General features: G+C 38.4%; 1 protein-coding gene across 1 annotated transcript in view; it reads left to right on the top strand.

The window, feature by feature from the left end:
* Window positions 1–15215, top strand: part of npat (nuclear protein, ataxia-telangiectasia locus) — a 54955-nt gene that overhangs the window by 24451 nt on the left and 15289 nt on the right. The window contains exons 8-15 of the mRNA XM_063054126.1: window positions 1362–1473; window positions 2446–2537; window positions 7012–7099; window positions 7863–7959; window positions 9014–9139; window positions 11479–13407; window positions 14047–14165; window positions 14250–14364. Of these exons, the coding sequence (XP_062910196.1) occupies window positions 1362–1473; window positions 2446–2537; window positions 7012–7099; window positions 7863–7959; window positions 9014–9139; window positions 11479–13407; window positions 14047–14165; window positions 14250–14364 (2678 nt within the window). The remainder of the gene's footprint in view (window positions 1–1361; window positions 1474–2445; window positions 2538–7011; window positions 7100–7862; window positions 7960–9013; window positions 9140–11478; window positions 13408–14046; window positions 14166–14249; window positions 14365–15215) is intronic.

Raw genomic sequence — 15215 nt, 5'->3', positions numbered from 1 at the left:
CAGAAAAACTACACAGTTTTACGGGGTGACGCTCAGTTTTGGTTGATTAGCAGTAAAACATACAAAACAGAATCAACAAACTCATTCGTAAGGCCAGTGATGTTGTAGGGATGGAACTGGACTTTCTGACGGTGGTGTCTGAAAAGAGGATACTGTCCAAGTTGCATGCCATCTTGGTCAATGTCTCCCATCCACTACATAATGTACTGGGTGGGCACAGGAGTACATTCAGCCAGAGACTCACTCCACCGAGATGCAGCACTGAGCGTCATAAGAAGACATTCCTGCCTGTGGCCATCAAACTTTACAACTCCTCCCTTGGAGGGTCAGACATCCTGAGCCAATAGGCTGGTCCTGGACTTATTTCATAATTTACTGGCATAATTTACATATTACTATTTAACTATTTATGGTTCTATTACTATTTATTATTTATGGAGCAACTGTAACGAAAACCAATTTCCCCCAGGATTAATAAAGTATGGCTATGACTACATCTCTGCATCCCTCAGAGTAGAACATGGAAAACTGAAGGTGAGATGCAAGACAAACGATATGCAGGTCAATAATCAGATGTGGAACAATGATATATTGTGGAAACAAACATTTGTCTTCCTTCACGACTCGTGTAGCTACAGACCTCTATAATTCTGCCATTGAATATTCGAGCCTAAGTAATGCATTGAGGGTAGTAGAATGACTCAAGATCAGACACAGAGTTGTATGTTTCTGTTGGCCATAGTTGAAGATCAGAAAAGTTTATTTTTTGAATTGCATCTTGGTCCCCCAAAGGCTGTGCAGTTATCCACATGAGAGATCAAAGTAAAAAATGGATCTTTCACTGTACTTTTGTACAATTTTCTTTCCTTGTGTTAATAAAGTTGAAATTGTATTGAAAGTTGAGCACACAGGTCAGGAAAGGCTTGTTTGATTTTAAACAATAGTGATGGGCAGGAGTCAAATTCTGATGAGTTATCCTTGACTTGTTGGATTTTTTTAAAAGCTTCTTTTGTTTCCTAATTCTTTCTGACAAAGGGACTTGGAGCTGAAAAGTTAGCTTCATTATTTCTTTTCCGGAGCATGAGGTCACTACATGTGCTTCATTAGTAGTTACCAGCCCAATGAAAGATGTATTTAGTCACTTCTTATAGCTGGTACCTAAATATTATCCTGCATTCTGTTTACCTTGTACTACTTCAGCGTACTGTGTAATGAATTAATCTGCAGGAACAGAATGCCTTGTAAGTTTTTCCTTGTACTTTGATAGATGTAGCACTAATAAACCAATTCCAATTGATTATCTTTTTCACAATTTTTATTTTGCAACTTTAACTTTGTGATGACTTTATTTTTTAATTTAGTGATTCTCCTCGTAAAAGAAGTGGTTTTGTAACAGGACAGAGTTCAACTACCAGAAGTGTGGAGAATGAAGTGGAAGAATGCCAAGTAGAAATTACTGCTGAAAGTTTTCCAGTAAGTGTAGACAAGACAGATGTCTATAATTCTATAAAAAGGTGGACTGGTTGCTTACTCAAAATGGAATTGCTGCAGCAAGTGCATGCTAGGCAATATTCCCAGAAGACTGGCTAAAATAAGAACCTATGGTACAGAATTTCAGAGATTTCATCTATAATAATCCCCTTCAAGTATATTGATGTATCCAGAGAAAGAATTTGTGTGCTCACTGACTATGCAGGTGAAGTTTAGAGAAGGTTAGGGTTAAGTTTTACTGGCTTCAAAATTAAATGTTGCCATTGCCCTTCATTTTATGCACCATTTTCTCTACAAGCCAATCAGTCGTAGTGTTGAGCTGGAAAGTTACATTTTTGAAATGGTTAATATTAGTGGATTCTCGTGAAAGATTAATGCCTAATTTTAGTGAGTAATATTTTGACTCACACGAGCTAAATACATGATGCAAGAACTGTGATGTCCTGTTAGCTTGTCAGGTGACCTTAATCCTTGTTCTGACTTTCAAAAACAGGATGGAAGCTAAATAGAAAACTAAACTGCTTATGTTCTTGCGTATGGTCATGGTAGAGGAAGAAAATGACATCACTAGAAGTCATCCCAGTGCTATCAGCCTGTCATTAAAAGCTCAGTTGGATAGATGCTACATTAGTTGCCAAGCGTCTTGTAGCTCTTCTTCTGGTATGACTACACTCACATGGTTGACTGCAAGCTTGTTCTCTTAAGTGACCTGTAATATTTGAGTAATGGAAGAAGGCCCATCAAGAAACTAGGAATAGATAATAAGAAATCAGCTTTTCAGAGGCTATTTGGGAAAAAGAGACCATCGCCAGCTATTCACATAGATAGCAGATGAGAACAGAATTGAGCTTCAATGTAGTAACGCCTTCCTGATCAGTAAAATGCCACTTTTTATTAACATTTTCCATAGTTACTTTTAAAAATTTGGATATTTAGTGTCTGTTTTGTCTGCAGCAAAGAGTAATTGAAAATGCCAGAGAGAAAATTTTGAAAGACCGATCTCTCCTGGAAAAACTTGCGGAAAATATTAACAAAGTTATGTTCAGGTAATGCAAATGTGTCATGTTGTAACAATTGGGATTTATGATCTCTTTCTTGATACCTACTTTTGTCTTAAGTACTTCCAATATTGTCTCTGATTTTTCAGATGAGATTGCCCAGTTATCAATACATTTCTGCTGTAAATTTACTGTAAGAAAAAGTCTTTAGTGTTGTCTATAACCTTATTCTGAACCATTGCTTTAATGTGCAAATTACATATTTTTAATAAATTTACAAGTTACCACAGTGCTATCGAGTGTTATGTGTACTATTGTACTTTACACCCTGGTTCAACGAAGCATTTTTGTTTGTATATACATTATATGGTTTTACAAACGTTTGTATGTTATATACATGTAACATATATATAGCTAAATGATACTGAACTTGACTAAAGAGTAAATTGTTGAATGTTAGAAACTATAGAAGTAATAAATTTTCCCATGGGTTTTGCAGCATAAATGACGACTTCAGTCCAATTTATCTGGCCAGGTCTGTGAAAAGAATTTTTCCCAGTATACAGAATCAAATGGTTCTGTATACTGCATTCCCATTCCCATTCTGATATGTCCATCCATGGCCTCCTCTACTGTCGAGATGAAACCACACTCAGGTTGGAGGAACAACACCTTATATTCCATCTGGGTAGCCTTCAACCTGATGGCATGAACATTGACTTCTCTAACTTCCGTTAATGCCCCTCCTCCCCTTCTTAACCCATCCCTTGTTTATTTATTTTTAATTTTTTCCCCTTTCTCTCTCTCTCTTTTTTCTCCCTCTGTCTGGCTCACTATATCTGCCTCTGATGCTCCCCTCCCCCTTTCTTTCTCCCTAGGCCTCCCATCCCATGATCCTCTCTCTTCTCCAGCCTTGTATCTTCTTGCCAATCAACTTTCCAGCTCTTAGCTCCATCCCTCCCCCTCCTGTCTTCTCCTATCATTTCGGATCTCCCCCTCCCCCTCCCACTTTCAACTGTCTCTTCTTTCAGTTAGTCCTGATGAAGGGTCTCGGTCCAAAACGTCGACTGTACCTCTTCCTATAGATGCTGCCTGGCCTGCTGCGTTCCACCAGCGTTTTGTCTGTCTTGCTTGAATTTCCAGCAGCTTCAGGTTTCCTCGTGTTTGCGTTATCAGAGTATGGTTATTTTGTGGGTACGTTAGCAAGCTTGTAATCTAGAGGCCTGGTTGTATGATCCAGAGGTGTGAATTGCAGGGACATTTATGTAATTTAAATTTGGTTACTTAAATGTATCTGCAGCCCTTAAAGGCACCTGAATTGCCAGCTTTCTTCAGACACACCAACTGTGCCACTGCAGAAATCTAGAATGTGCCTCCGAAACAAAAATAAAAACAGAAAATGTTGGAAATACTCAGCAGATCAGGTTGCATATGTAGGAAAAGAAACAGATAATTTTTTAGGTCAAGGACCCTTCATAAGAACTGTTGCCAATTCTGAGGAAGGGCCATCGACCATAAAAAAGACTATTTCTTGTGCCAAGGGTGCAGCTTAACCTGTTAGATATTTGCACCATTTGCTGTTTTTGTTTCATTCACAGAGTTATACAGCATGAAAACAAGTCCTCAGTCCATCCTGTCCACACTGAGCAGGATCTCTTAAATGTGCTAATCCTGTTTGGTTGCATTTGGCCCATGTCCCGCTAAACCTTTCTATCCATGTAGGGTACCTGTCCAAATAATTTTTTGAACATTGTAATTATACCTGCATCTATCACTTCCTGTGGTAGCTCATTCCATATACCTAGCGCCTTCTGATCCCCTTTATCTTTGCCCTCTCAATTTAAAACTAAGACCTTGGTTTTAGACTCCCCTGTCCTGGGGAAGAAACAGTGCTTCTCCCATCTCCTGTCACCATCCTTTGCACCAAGGAGAACAGTCCCTGCCTATCCACTTCTCCTTATAACACGTGCCCTCCAGGCAATATTCCTGTGAATCTTTCTGCACTTTAATCACATCTTTCCCATAGTGTGGCGACCAGAACTGTCGTTTTCAACATCTGCAGCTTTCCTTTTAATTTCACTTAAATCAAAGTAAGCCAGCCATTTCTCTGAAAGATTACAGTAAACCTATTTTTTTCCCATAAGATATTATGGTTTCTGAATCCTCCACTGTTTCAGATAGGATGATGCATATCATAACATTGCTCAATGATTTATAACCAAAACTTGTTATAATCTTTAATTTTTCTGCTCTGATTTTGCTGCTGCTTATATCTGACCATACTAATATCTGAAAAGAAACAGAAATATCTCAATTTCCAATACCCTGCACTCATAATTTTGACACTGTTGACAGCTTTTTTTTTACTAGGCTCATCTAAAAATGTACAGTCCATGAACTTGTGCTCCTAAAAGTGGTTTTCTATAAATGGAAGTCTTCGTGAAAAGAAATAGTTTTTCATTACTTTTAGGTTGTAATCAATGGGAAAATCTTTCAAAGGATGGTTATAAGTACTAAGTACAGAATGGACATTTCTGCAACATGGGTAAACAATTTATATTGTGTATAAGATAATGAGAGGCATTGATCGTGTGGATAGTCAGAGGCTTTCTCCCAGGGCTGAAATGGCTAACATGACTGGGCACAGTTTTAAGGTGCTTGGAAGTCGGTACAGAGGAGATGTCAGGGGTAAGTTTTTTACGCAGAGATTGGTGAGTGCATGGAATAGGTTGCCGGCGACGGTGGTGGAGGCGGATATGATACGGTCTTTTAAGAGACTCCTGGACAGGTACATGGAGCTCAGAAAAATAGAGGGCTATGGGTGACCCTAGGTAATTTCTAAGGTAAGGACATGTTCGGCACAGCTTTGTGGGCTGAAGGGCCTGTATTGTGCTGTAGGTTTTCTATGTTTCTAATCTCTATTAATTTCCTGGTTTAGTAAATGAGGAAATACTAATAGTTCCTACTGATTTACCTAATCAGATTACTCATGCTTTTAACCATCACCAATCAGTTTTATTTTCTGATCCTCCTTGATGTAATGATAAATGTTTAACTTTCTCTATCTCCTAACTGAAATCTCATATAGCTGATATAACTTTTTTTTTGCATCAACTCTATACATTTATCTTCAGCAGTCTCTGAGAAAGAGCAACTAAAAAAATCACAGAACATATTGTTGCAGCAGCAGGTTACCCACTAATTCAAATAATTTGTATTAACTTGTTTTAATACTCTGATAAATTTTCATTTACAAAAGTAGGAAATTCATAACAATGAAAAGTTGAAAACAGTCAAAATTGTGAGTGCAGGGCATTGAAAATTGAAAGATTTTGGTGCGGTTACATATAAGCAATGAGTTCTTCCGTGATGTGAAACCAATGTTTTTTTTTTGAAGAGCACATCATGCTCTGAACACATCAGTGACATGTGCATTAAGTTAAAACTAAGGATAGCTAAAATAGCTGTTATTGTATCCGGCACTGTTGAAAGACACTACTGTTCAAAGTACTTTGGATAAGTACATGAATGGGAGGGGAATGGGGGGCTGTGGTCGAGGTGCAGGCTGATGGGACCAGGCATAGTAACAGTTTGGCACAGACTAGATTGGCTGAAGGGCATGTTTCTGTGCTGTAGTGCTCTGTAACTCTTAAGACCAGAATATTTGTGAGAAAATCAGTAAAACGATCACTGGAGGCTGAGATTAGAAGCAAACTAATTTTCAATTAGTTTTTCATGTTCAAAGTTTGCAAGTAATTATTTGGCATTTTTTTAAATCCATTCTGCTGTCTAAAAATAATGGAGTTGAGTATTGTGGATAAATTGTTTATTAATACAATTGCAGTTAAAATCTGGCTTAAGAGTTCCAGTGAAAGTGGCAACCCAGGTAAACTGGGAAGTCCCAAAACACATTGAATTGTGACTTCCAACAAATCTTTGACACAGCTTCACATGGAAGGCTGGTAGCTTTTTCATAATCTGGAGCATTTTGGGCCAGATATTGAATAAGGATAGGATTTGTTACTGGCTGGTGATAATGGAGTCAGCATACTACACAAGGTGTGCCATGTGCAAACTGTTTGGGCTGCTACTGTGGAGCATTATCTGAATAGACTGAGTTTAGAAACCTAGTGCAAAGTGTTATTTTTTCCCCCCAGCAGTGAGGGCCTATCCTCACCCTAACCTTCACCAATGCTGAGATTTTTCTTCTCAGTGGCCATTAGGACAAGTTAAGATGTATAATGTTGAGTCTGGGTTGATAGTCTAACATTAACTTTATAAGCATTTTGCACTGTATGACCAATATGATGCGATGCAATGCAATACACAAAACATGCTGTGGTTGCAGAAGTGTAGTTGACATCCTCGTATCGTAGGAACATTTCAGCTAAATCTGCATAATGCAATCAATTCTCAGTTGTACCTGGTCTGATAAAGTAAGCACTAGCAAAGAATCAAATACAAAGCATTTATAATCTTCTAAATTTGTTTTAAGTACAACTTTTTTTTTTCGTCTTTACAGTGACACTAGTAGTGGACATCCTACAAAGCCACCTGACAGTAGTAGTACTTTACCGGATCAGTCCATTGATGAAATCCTAGGCCTAGGGGTAATGTTTATTTTCGAGTTGTTTACTGCTCATTATTTTATGCATCTTAACAGTTAATCAATTAAATGAACCAATTATTCCTCTTGTTTTAATGATATTGAATGAATGCATTTTTGTTTAATTAAGTGTATAACTATGTCTCTGCAAACCTAAATAGAGTAAGAATGGAGTAGAACCATTACGCCACCATGGGGCACTGTTAATGAGATCTTTCAATAAATAGAATGGACATGATCTATTTGGAGAAATAGTAGAAACTCCCATTGCTGCAATTTATAAATACAGTGAGTTTCATTTTGATTGGAAATTAGATTTTACTTTAGAAATTTAAAAAGCCAGTCCCACTCCACTGTAATATGATATTTCCTTTAGTTTACCTCTGCAAAAATGTTGAATTAAAATTTCAGTTGAAGAATATCTGTAATGTCATTTTTGGTGTAAAGATTCTTCAGAATGATAGAGCAACCAGCCAGCACGAAGCTTTACACTCAGCAAGCTGTGTAATGATTTTTGGCACTAGGAAGCACTTGGATGTAAATAAGCGATGTTGTCAAAATAGAATGGGAAAAGAGAAGATTGCAAAACAGGAAAGAGAAATGTTCCTAAATTATACATCTTTTTTTTAAAACACTATTTCTTCCAAAAAGACACTAAGAATGTTTATAATGTATACAGTTGTCTTATGACTAAATATGTCTAAGTATATATGAATATTTTTTTTCAAACAAAGGAGAAGCTAAAATAAATGTTTCTTGTTTTATAGAATGAAGTCCACATGTCTGATGAAGCTATCCAGGATATCTTGGAGCAGACCGAATCTGATCCAGCATTTCAGGCCTTATTTGATCTTTTTGATTATGGTTTGTACTAGGCTCATCTAAAAATGTACAGTCCATGAATTTGTGCTCCTAAATGTGGTTACCTATACATGGAGTCTTTGTGAAAAGAAATAGCTTTTCATTACTGTTAGGTTATGATCAATAGGAAAATCTTTCAAAGGATGGTTATAAATGCAAAGTACAGAATTGACATTTCTGTAACATAGGTAAACAATTTCTGTTTATCAAAGGTTTTGGTTCAGTGTGGCAATTGTGCAACATTTTACTATAAAAGTTAATTTAATACGCCAGATCTCAGTTCAGCTTTAAGTGTAGAAACCAGTATACTTGCATATGCTGCTGCTGCTCAAAAAATAAATTGAAACGATTGCACTTTTCTGACACTTTAATAAAAGGTAATATAGTGTAGAGAAATGAAAACTTAACAGAAAAAATGCAGAGAATTCCTGAAATGTACACAAGAACTTTTATAATCTGCATGTTTCCAAGCCTATGAGGGAAGAAACAGTTTGGAACTGGTACAGGGCAATGTTGGAAGTGGCACAACATTGTTCAATAGGTGTGTATTGGGATACATAAATAACAGCATCATTATGTTTACATGATAGAACTCTTTGGCTTATTAAATATTAAAATGAAACAAGTGGGCATGAGATGAATGTTGGGCTCATATTTCATTTGTATACTGAGTTCATTCAAAAGCACAAGATGGATATGAATTGGGAAATAAGTAAGAAAAAGATCTGGAATGTGATGCCTAAGAGGATGATGTAAGCAGGTTCAACAGTAATTTGTAAAAGGATTGGATAGATAATTTAATTTTTAAATTTAAATAGCTTAAAAGAAATAAGCGTGGAAGGGGGACTGATAGGATAACTCCTTGAAACCACTGGCAGAGATGTAGAGGGCTGAATAGCTTCTTCGAGTGAATTTTAACAGCTGGCATGTTTTATTTTCCGTACGAGGCTAACTGATAGAGAAATTGTGCCTTTTTGCTGTGAAATTAATAAAGATTTAGTATATACTCTTGACTATTTTTAATATATATGATTTTTATGTATTGTGCTTTATTTAGGTAAGTCTAAAAAAGTTGAAGATTGTGACAAAGAACCATCCAGTCAAAACAACATGGAAGTGATGGAAACAGCTGCAAACGTATCATTTCCAGGCACATTGAGTACTTTTCCAACTGACGAACTGGGTGAGTTTGTATAAAATCAAAGAAAATTACAGTACTTAAATTCTGTAACAAAAATTGTAATCACAGTTGCAAGAAAAAGTTTCTGAACCCTTTGTAATTACCTGGTTTTCTGCATTAATTACTCATAAAATGTGATCTAATCTTCATCTAATTCACAATAATAGACAAACACAAGCACAAACAATGGCACTTTTCATGTTTTTATTGAACATATTGTTCAATCATTCACCATCCAGGGTGGAAAAGTATGTGAACCCTTGTATTTAATAACTGGTAGAACCTCCTTTAACAGCAATAATCTCCACCAAACATTTCCTGTAGCTGCTGATCAGACTTGCACAATGACGAGGAGGAATTTTGGACCATCCCTCCATACAAAACTGTTTCAGTTCATCAATATTTCTGGGATACCTTGCATGAACAGCCCTCTTCAGGTCATGCCACAGCATCTCAAGTGGGTTAAGGTCTGGACTCTGACTTGGCCTTCCAAAACACAAATTTTCTTCCTTTTAAACTATCCTGTTTTACTCTTTTGTGTTTTGGATCATTGTCTTGTTGTATCATCCAACTTCTATCAAGCTTTAGGTGTCGGACCGCTACGCTTACAGTCTCCTGTAAAATGTTATCAAGACATTTTGAATTCATTGTTCCCTCAATGATTGCAAACTGTCCAGTCCCTGAGGCAGCAAAGCAGCCCCGAATCATGATGCTCCTTCCACCATTCTTTACAATTGGTACAATGTTTTGGTGTTGGTGTGCAGTGCCCTTTCTTCTCCAAATGTGTGTGTATTTCTGCCAGAAAGTTCAACTTCTGTCTCATCTGTTCACAGAACATTGTCCCAGAAGCGTTGAGGAACATCCAGGTGGTCTTTGCAAACTTGAGATGTCCAGTAATGTTTTTGTTTGGAGAGTAATGGTTTTCTTCTGTGGTGTCCTTCCATGAACACCATTCTTGTTCAGTGTTTTTCTTTTAGTGGACACATGAACAAAGACATTAGCAAGTTCTAGAGATTTCTGCAGGTCTTTTGTTGTTACCCTTGGGTTCTATTTCACCTCCTTCAGCATTGCATGTTGTACTCTTGGTGTGATCTTTGCAGGACACTGACTCCTAGAGACGGTAGCAACAGTACTGAATTTCCTTCATTTGTAGACAATTTCTCTTACTGGGACTGATGAACGCTCATGTCTCTAAAAGTGCTTTGGTAGCCTTTTCCAGCTTCATGCATCACTATGTTTCTTCTAAGGTCCTCTGAAGTTGTTTTGATCAAGGCATGATGCACATAGATTGATTTTTCTTGAGAAGAGCAGGCTGTGTCAGTAACCTGACTTTGTGTGTCTACAGCCCACACCTCCAGTCTCATCTCTTCTCATTGATTGGAACACCCGGCTCCAAATATTACCCCAGAGGTTCACATACTGTTTTGAACCTAGACTGTAATTATTTAAATAGTGCACTCAGTACTGATGAGAAGTACAATTGTTTGTGTGTTATTAATTTAGGCAGATTGTGTTTATCTATTATTGTGACTTAGATGAAGATCAGGCTACATTTTATGAGTAAGTAATGCAGAAAGCCAGGTAGGCGGCAGGAGAGAGAGCAGCACGCCACGCGTGCGCAGCCCTCCGGTGAAAAATGATATCATATCTGTTAAATAGGGGCCGTGGACAATTCTGATTTGATGGAGACGAACGTGAAAGCACAGAGGAACATCTGGAAAAATTTCTGAAACGCCAGTTCACTGCTGTTGTTACTGCGTGATCAGGAATCGTTTGGAGGGAAGGCCTCAAAATCCCCGGCTTTGCCTGCTGTTGGCGATCGAGGTGGAGGTCGAATCGTTTGGATAGAGATGGCGCTCAGTACTCGGTGTCGGAGAGCTGATCAGAACTCGAAGTTTTTGGATGACTCGGAGTCGGACCGTGGTCGGGTATGGCAGGGAGAGTTTTTCTTCCTTCTCCCGTCTGTATGAGATGTGGGACATTTGAGAGACTTTGAACTTTTCACTGTGCTCATGGACTTCTTCATCAAGTTAGGGTATTGTTGCACTGTTGTAACTATATGTTATAATTATGTGGTTTTGTTAGTTTTTTTCAGTCTTGGTCTGTCCTGTGTTTTGTGATATCACACCGGAGGAAATATTGTATCATTTCTTAATGTATGCATTACTAAATGACAATAAAAGAAGACTGCATGTCTTCATAATCTAATTGCAAAGGGTTCACAAATTTTTTCTTGCAACTGTACGTGGTTTTTATATTAAGTAGATTAATCCATGTTTTTAGGTGACCATTGAAATTATTTAATGTGTTTTGTAGTAAGGATATACATTTTCTTTCCCTAGGTGTCTTGGTACCTTTATCTTCAGCAGTCTCTGAGAAAGAGTCAAGTAGTTGTACACAGAGCAGCAAAGTTGATGGTGCAAAACATACAAACAGAACATCTCCAGAATCAAATTTATCTACAAAATCCAAGATACATGAAAACCAGATTCTTCCAGACCTCAGCACTGCTGAAGCAAACAAATCTGTGACTTTAGTGGATAGTATGAGTTCCAGCCCCCAGGCATCCAAATGTAGCTGTTGGGTGGCTGGAGAAGCTTCTTCCCTGTCAGATCTTCCATCTTCTGTTGCTGTAATCCATACTACTGTATCAGAGTCACAAGGAACTGGGGATGTTGCTGATATGGAAACTGAGACCCAGGCAGCACCCACTGTTAATGAAAAAACAGAACTGCCTCCAGTTGTGCAACAGCAGCTCTCTGAAGGCACTGTGGCTATCGAAGAGTTAAATAATCAGAATGAGAAAACGGAATCACCATCCAAAATTACATGTCAAAATGAGATTTGTTCAGAGGTTAATGACGTGTCTTCAGTTTGTGTCAATGACGAATCAAAAGTGGATGCAAGTCAACATAAACTTGATGTGCCAGCAATCAAAGATCTCAGTGCTACTAGGGCAAGAGTTGAGAGTGCAGCTGTAGTTTGTAACGTACCACCTTCAACTTCTTCTGAAGCATCCGTTCAGTCAAATTTTGCAATTCAGAAAAGTTTCACTTTTGAGCTGCCTTCATTGGACAGAAGAAACCCTTCATCAGTTGATTCTGGTAACTCTTTTGTTACTGTGGTGCCGAATGAGCAAAGTGTTGTGTTCACATCAGGAATAACTAGAACTCCTGCTTTAACCACTGCAACACAGTCTCAAACTCTTATTTCTCCTTTTCCTGAAACATCAAATAGTTCTGCTGTAAGTTCTAGTTCAGTGAACATTAAATCTGATGGAAAAAAATCAAACATTGTTTCTTCAGAAATGGAATTGCCTGATCGAACAGAACCAGTTTCCTCTTCAGTATCATCTTCCAAATCAAACTCTGAGGGCAAGGCTACAACCTTACAACCAAGCTTTGTTAGCTCGGGCTCGAATCCTGCAACTGAAAGTGTTTCAACAAACATGATGGCCAAGTCACCCGTCACTGCCACTTCTGCAAACTCTGATGTTATCTCCACTTCCAAAGTTTCAAATGCTGAACCTTCCAGCACCATGGAGGTAGATCCCACAAATATAGTGACGCTCAAGATAATTATTAGTGATGATCCCAAGCAATCTCCATCCGATGCCGAGTTAAATAATGCTGTGTCCAGTATTATAAACGAAAATGTACCAACAATTGTATTATCTTCTCCAGGTGGTACACCCTTAAAAGGCAAAGAGTTAAACCAGCCTTCAAGTAACAATTGTGTTGCTGCTACAGAAACTGTCTCTACACAGAATTTGTGTGTGAGAAATGAAGAAACTGAAAGTGCTGTAAGTAGCTTGGAAATGCCAGAGGAGCCTGAAAGCAGTGTGCAGAATGTTGTGTCAGCTGATACGGAAACTACGCCCACACAAAGCATTACATCTAGTAATGTTACAGTTAATATACCACCTCAGTCCAACAATAGTCTGTCCACTCAAAATCCACTTGGTCTAAAAAAAGACTCTGGATTGATACAGTTATTGCCTACTACTACAACATTTGGGCAGTCTAGCAATGTTCTGATAGCAGCTTGTGTGCAAGATTCTGCAGGGCAGGCTCTGATAAAAGGAGATGAACCTAAGAATGCTAACACATTCATTTTGGATCACCGTCAGGGTTCTGCAAATGTCTTGATGCTACCAAGCAGCTCTACTTCTGCAACCATATCAACATCAGTTCCTCAGGTTTTATCTACACCTCCAAGGCCAAGCACAGTTTTTACCATGGGTCAACCTGCATCTTCAAGTTTTCCACAAGGTATTTTGTACGTATTGATACTTCAGTCAAAACTAGAGTTGTAAATCTGTCAAAGGATAATTAATGGAACTTATAGATCGCCAATGATGTGGCCAACTTTTTTGGATTATTACGTAGCACTTTTAAGGTCCTATTGCAAACCTATGTCAAAGATACAAACAAATCATGCAATGGTAAAAAATCTGTATAAATGGGCAAGCTAGATGGCAAAGGCCAACTGGAACTTTCCCACCCTACCCCTGCAGTTTCTTCTGTCACTTATGCTTTCAGTAATACCTATATTGATGTTTGAGCATGCAACTTGCCAAAGAACACAGACTGCACTAATATATTACAGAAGGAAGTTGTGATGCACTTTTCTTGCCTGTTGTTATTTATTGTTCCCTGTATTTGCTCAAGGAATCTTGGGTAGTGAAGAATAATGCTAAGGTTGATCTTTATTTTCTTTTGCTATTTCTTATGAGGACATTCTTGTAAACAGCAGTGGCCGCATTCATGAGCAAGTTCTACTAAGTGATGTTCCATTTGTTACCTTTTCCATCACTGAGCTGATAATTGCTTCTAAACGTAATAGCTTAAACATATAAAGTCTTCCAATTTTGGCCTGCTACTAACAATTGAGATGTGATTTTTATTTAGGTTCCACCTTTATTATCACATCCCCAGTTCAGCCAATGCTGCAAGGTGTAATGGGAATGATTCCAGTTTCAATAATGGGTCCAAATAATGGAACCTCGTTCACTTTGTCACCCCAACAGGCAAGTTCTTATGTATTCTGTTTGCAGTGAATAACATAGCTCACTGCACCTCATGGTTACTGAATTTTCTATTTGCATCAGCAGGTTCTCCGAATGCCAGTATCATCTTCACAGAGCAAAAAATGTAACAGATTCAGCAAGCTTCCCATTTCGAGAAAACCACCACAGTTAACTGTTCAGTCAAGCACCTTAAGTGCAGGTTAGTAATTATGGAAAGAAACTCCTATAGGAAAAAAAATCAACCTTGTGCTTTGTTATCCTGCTGAAGCAGTAATCAGATGGAATTAAATGCTCTAACAAAACTTTTGGTATTTCAGGATACAGGCATGTTTTATGATTTGTAATGTCACCACTGTTGCAATATAGAAAGCCTACAGCACAATGCAGGCCCTTCGGCCCACAAAGCTGTGCTGAACATGTCCTTACCTTAGAAATTACCTAGGGTTACCCATAGCCCTCTATTTTTCTAAGCTCCATGTACCCATCCAGGAGTCTCTTAAAAGACCTTATCGTATCTGCCTCCACCACCATTGCTGCCATTCCATTCCATGCACTCACCACTCTTTGCATAAAAAAACTTATCCCTGACATCTCCTTTGTACCTGCTTCCAAGCACCTTAAAACTGTGCCCTCTTGTGTTAACCATTTCAGCCCTGGGAAAAAGCCTCTGACTATCCACATGATCAATGCCTCTTATCGTCTTATACATCTCTATCAGGTCACCTCTGATCCTCCGTCGCTCCAAGGAAAAAGGCCGAGTTCACTCAACCTATTCTCATAAGGCATGCTCCCCAATCCAGGCAACATCTTTGTAAATCTCCTCTGCACCCTTTCTATGGTTTCCACATCCTTCCTGTATTGAGGCGATCAGAACTAAGCGCAGTACTCCAAGTGGGGTCTGACCAGGGTCCTATATAGCTGCATCATTACCTCTTGGCTCCTAAACTCAATCCCATGATTGATGAAGGCCAATACATCGTATGCCTTTTAACCACAGGGTCAACCTGTGTAGCAGCTTTGAGTGTCCTATGGATTCGGACCCCAAGATAC

This window comes from Mobula hypostoma, chromosome 7 (assembly GCF_963921235.1).
Source record: "Mobula hypostoma chromosome 7, sMobHyp1.1, whole genome shotgun sequence".
Lineage (NCBI taxonomy): Eukaryota > Metazoa > Chordata > Chondrichthyes > Myliobatiformes > Myliobatidae > Mobula > Mobula hypostoma.
This window is presented reverse-complemented; position numbering and strand designations above follow the sequence as displayed.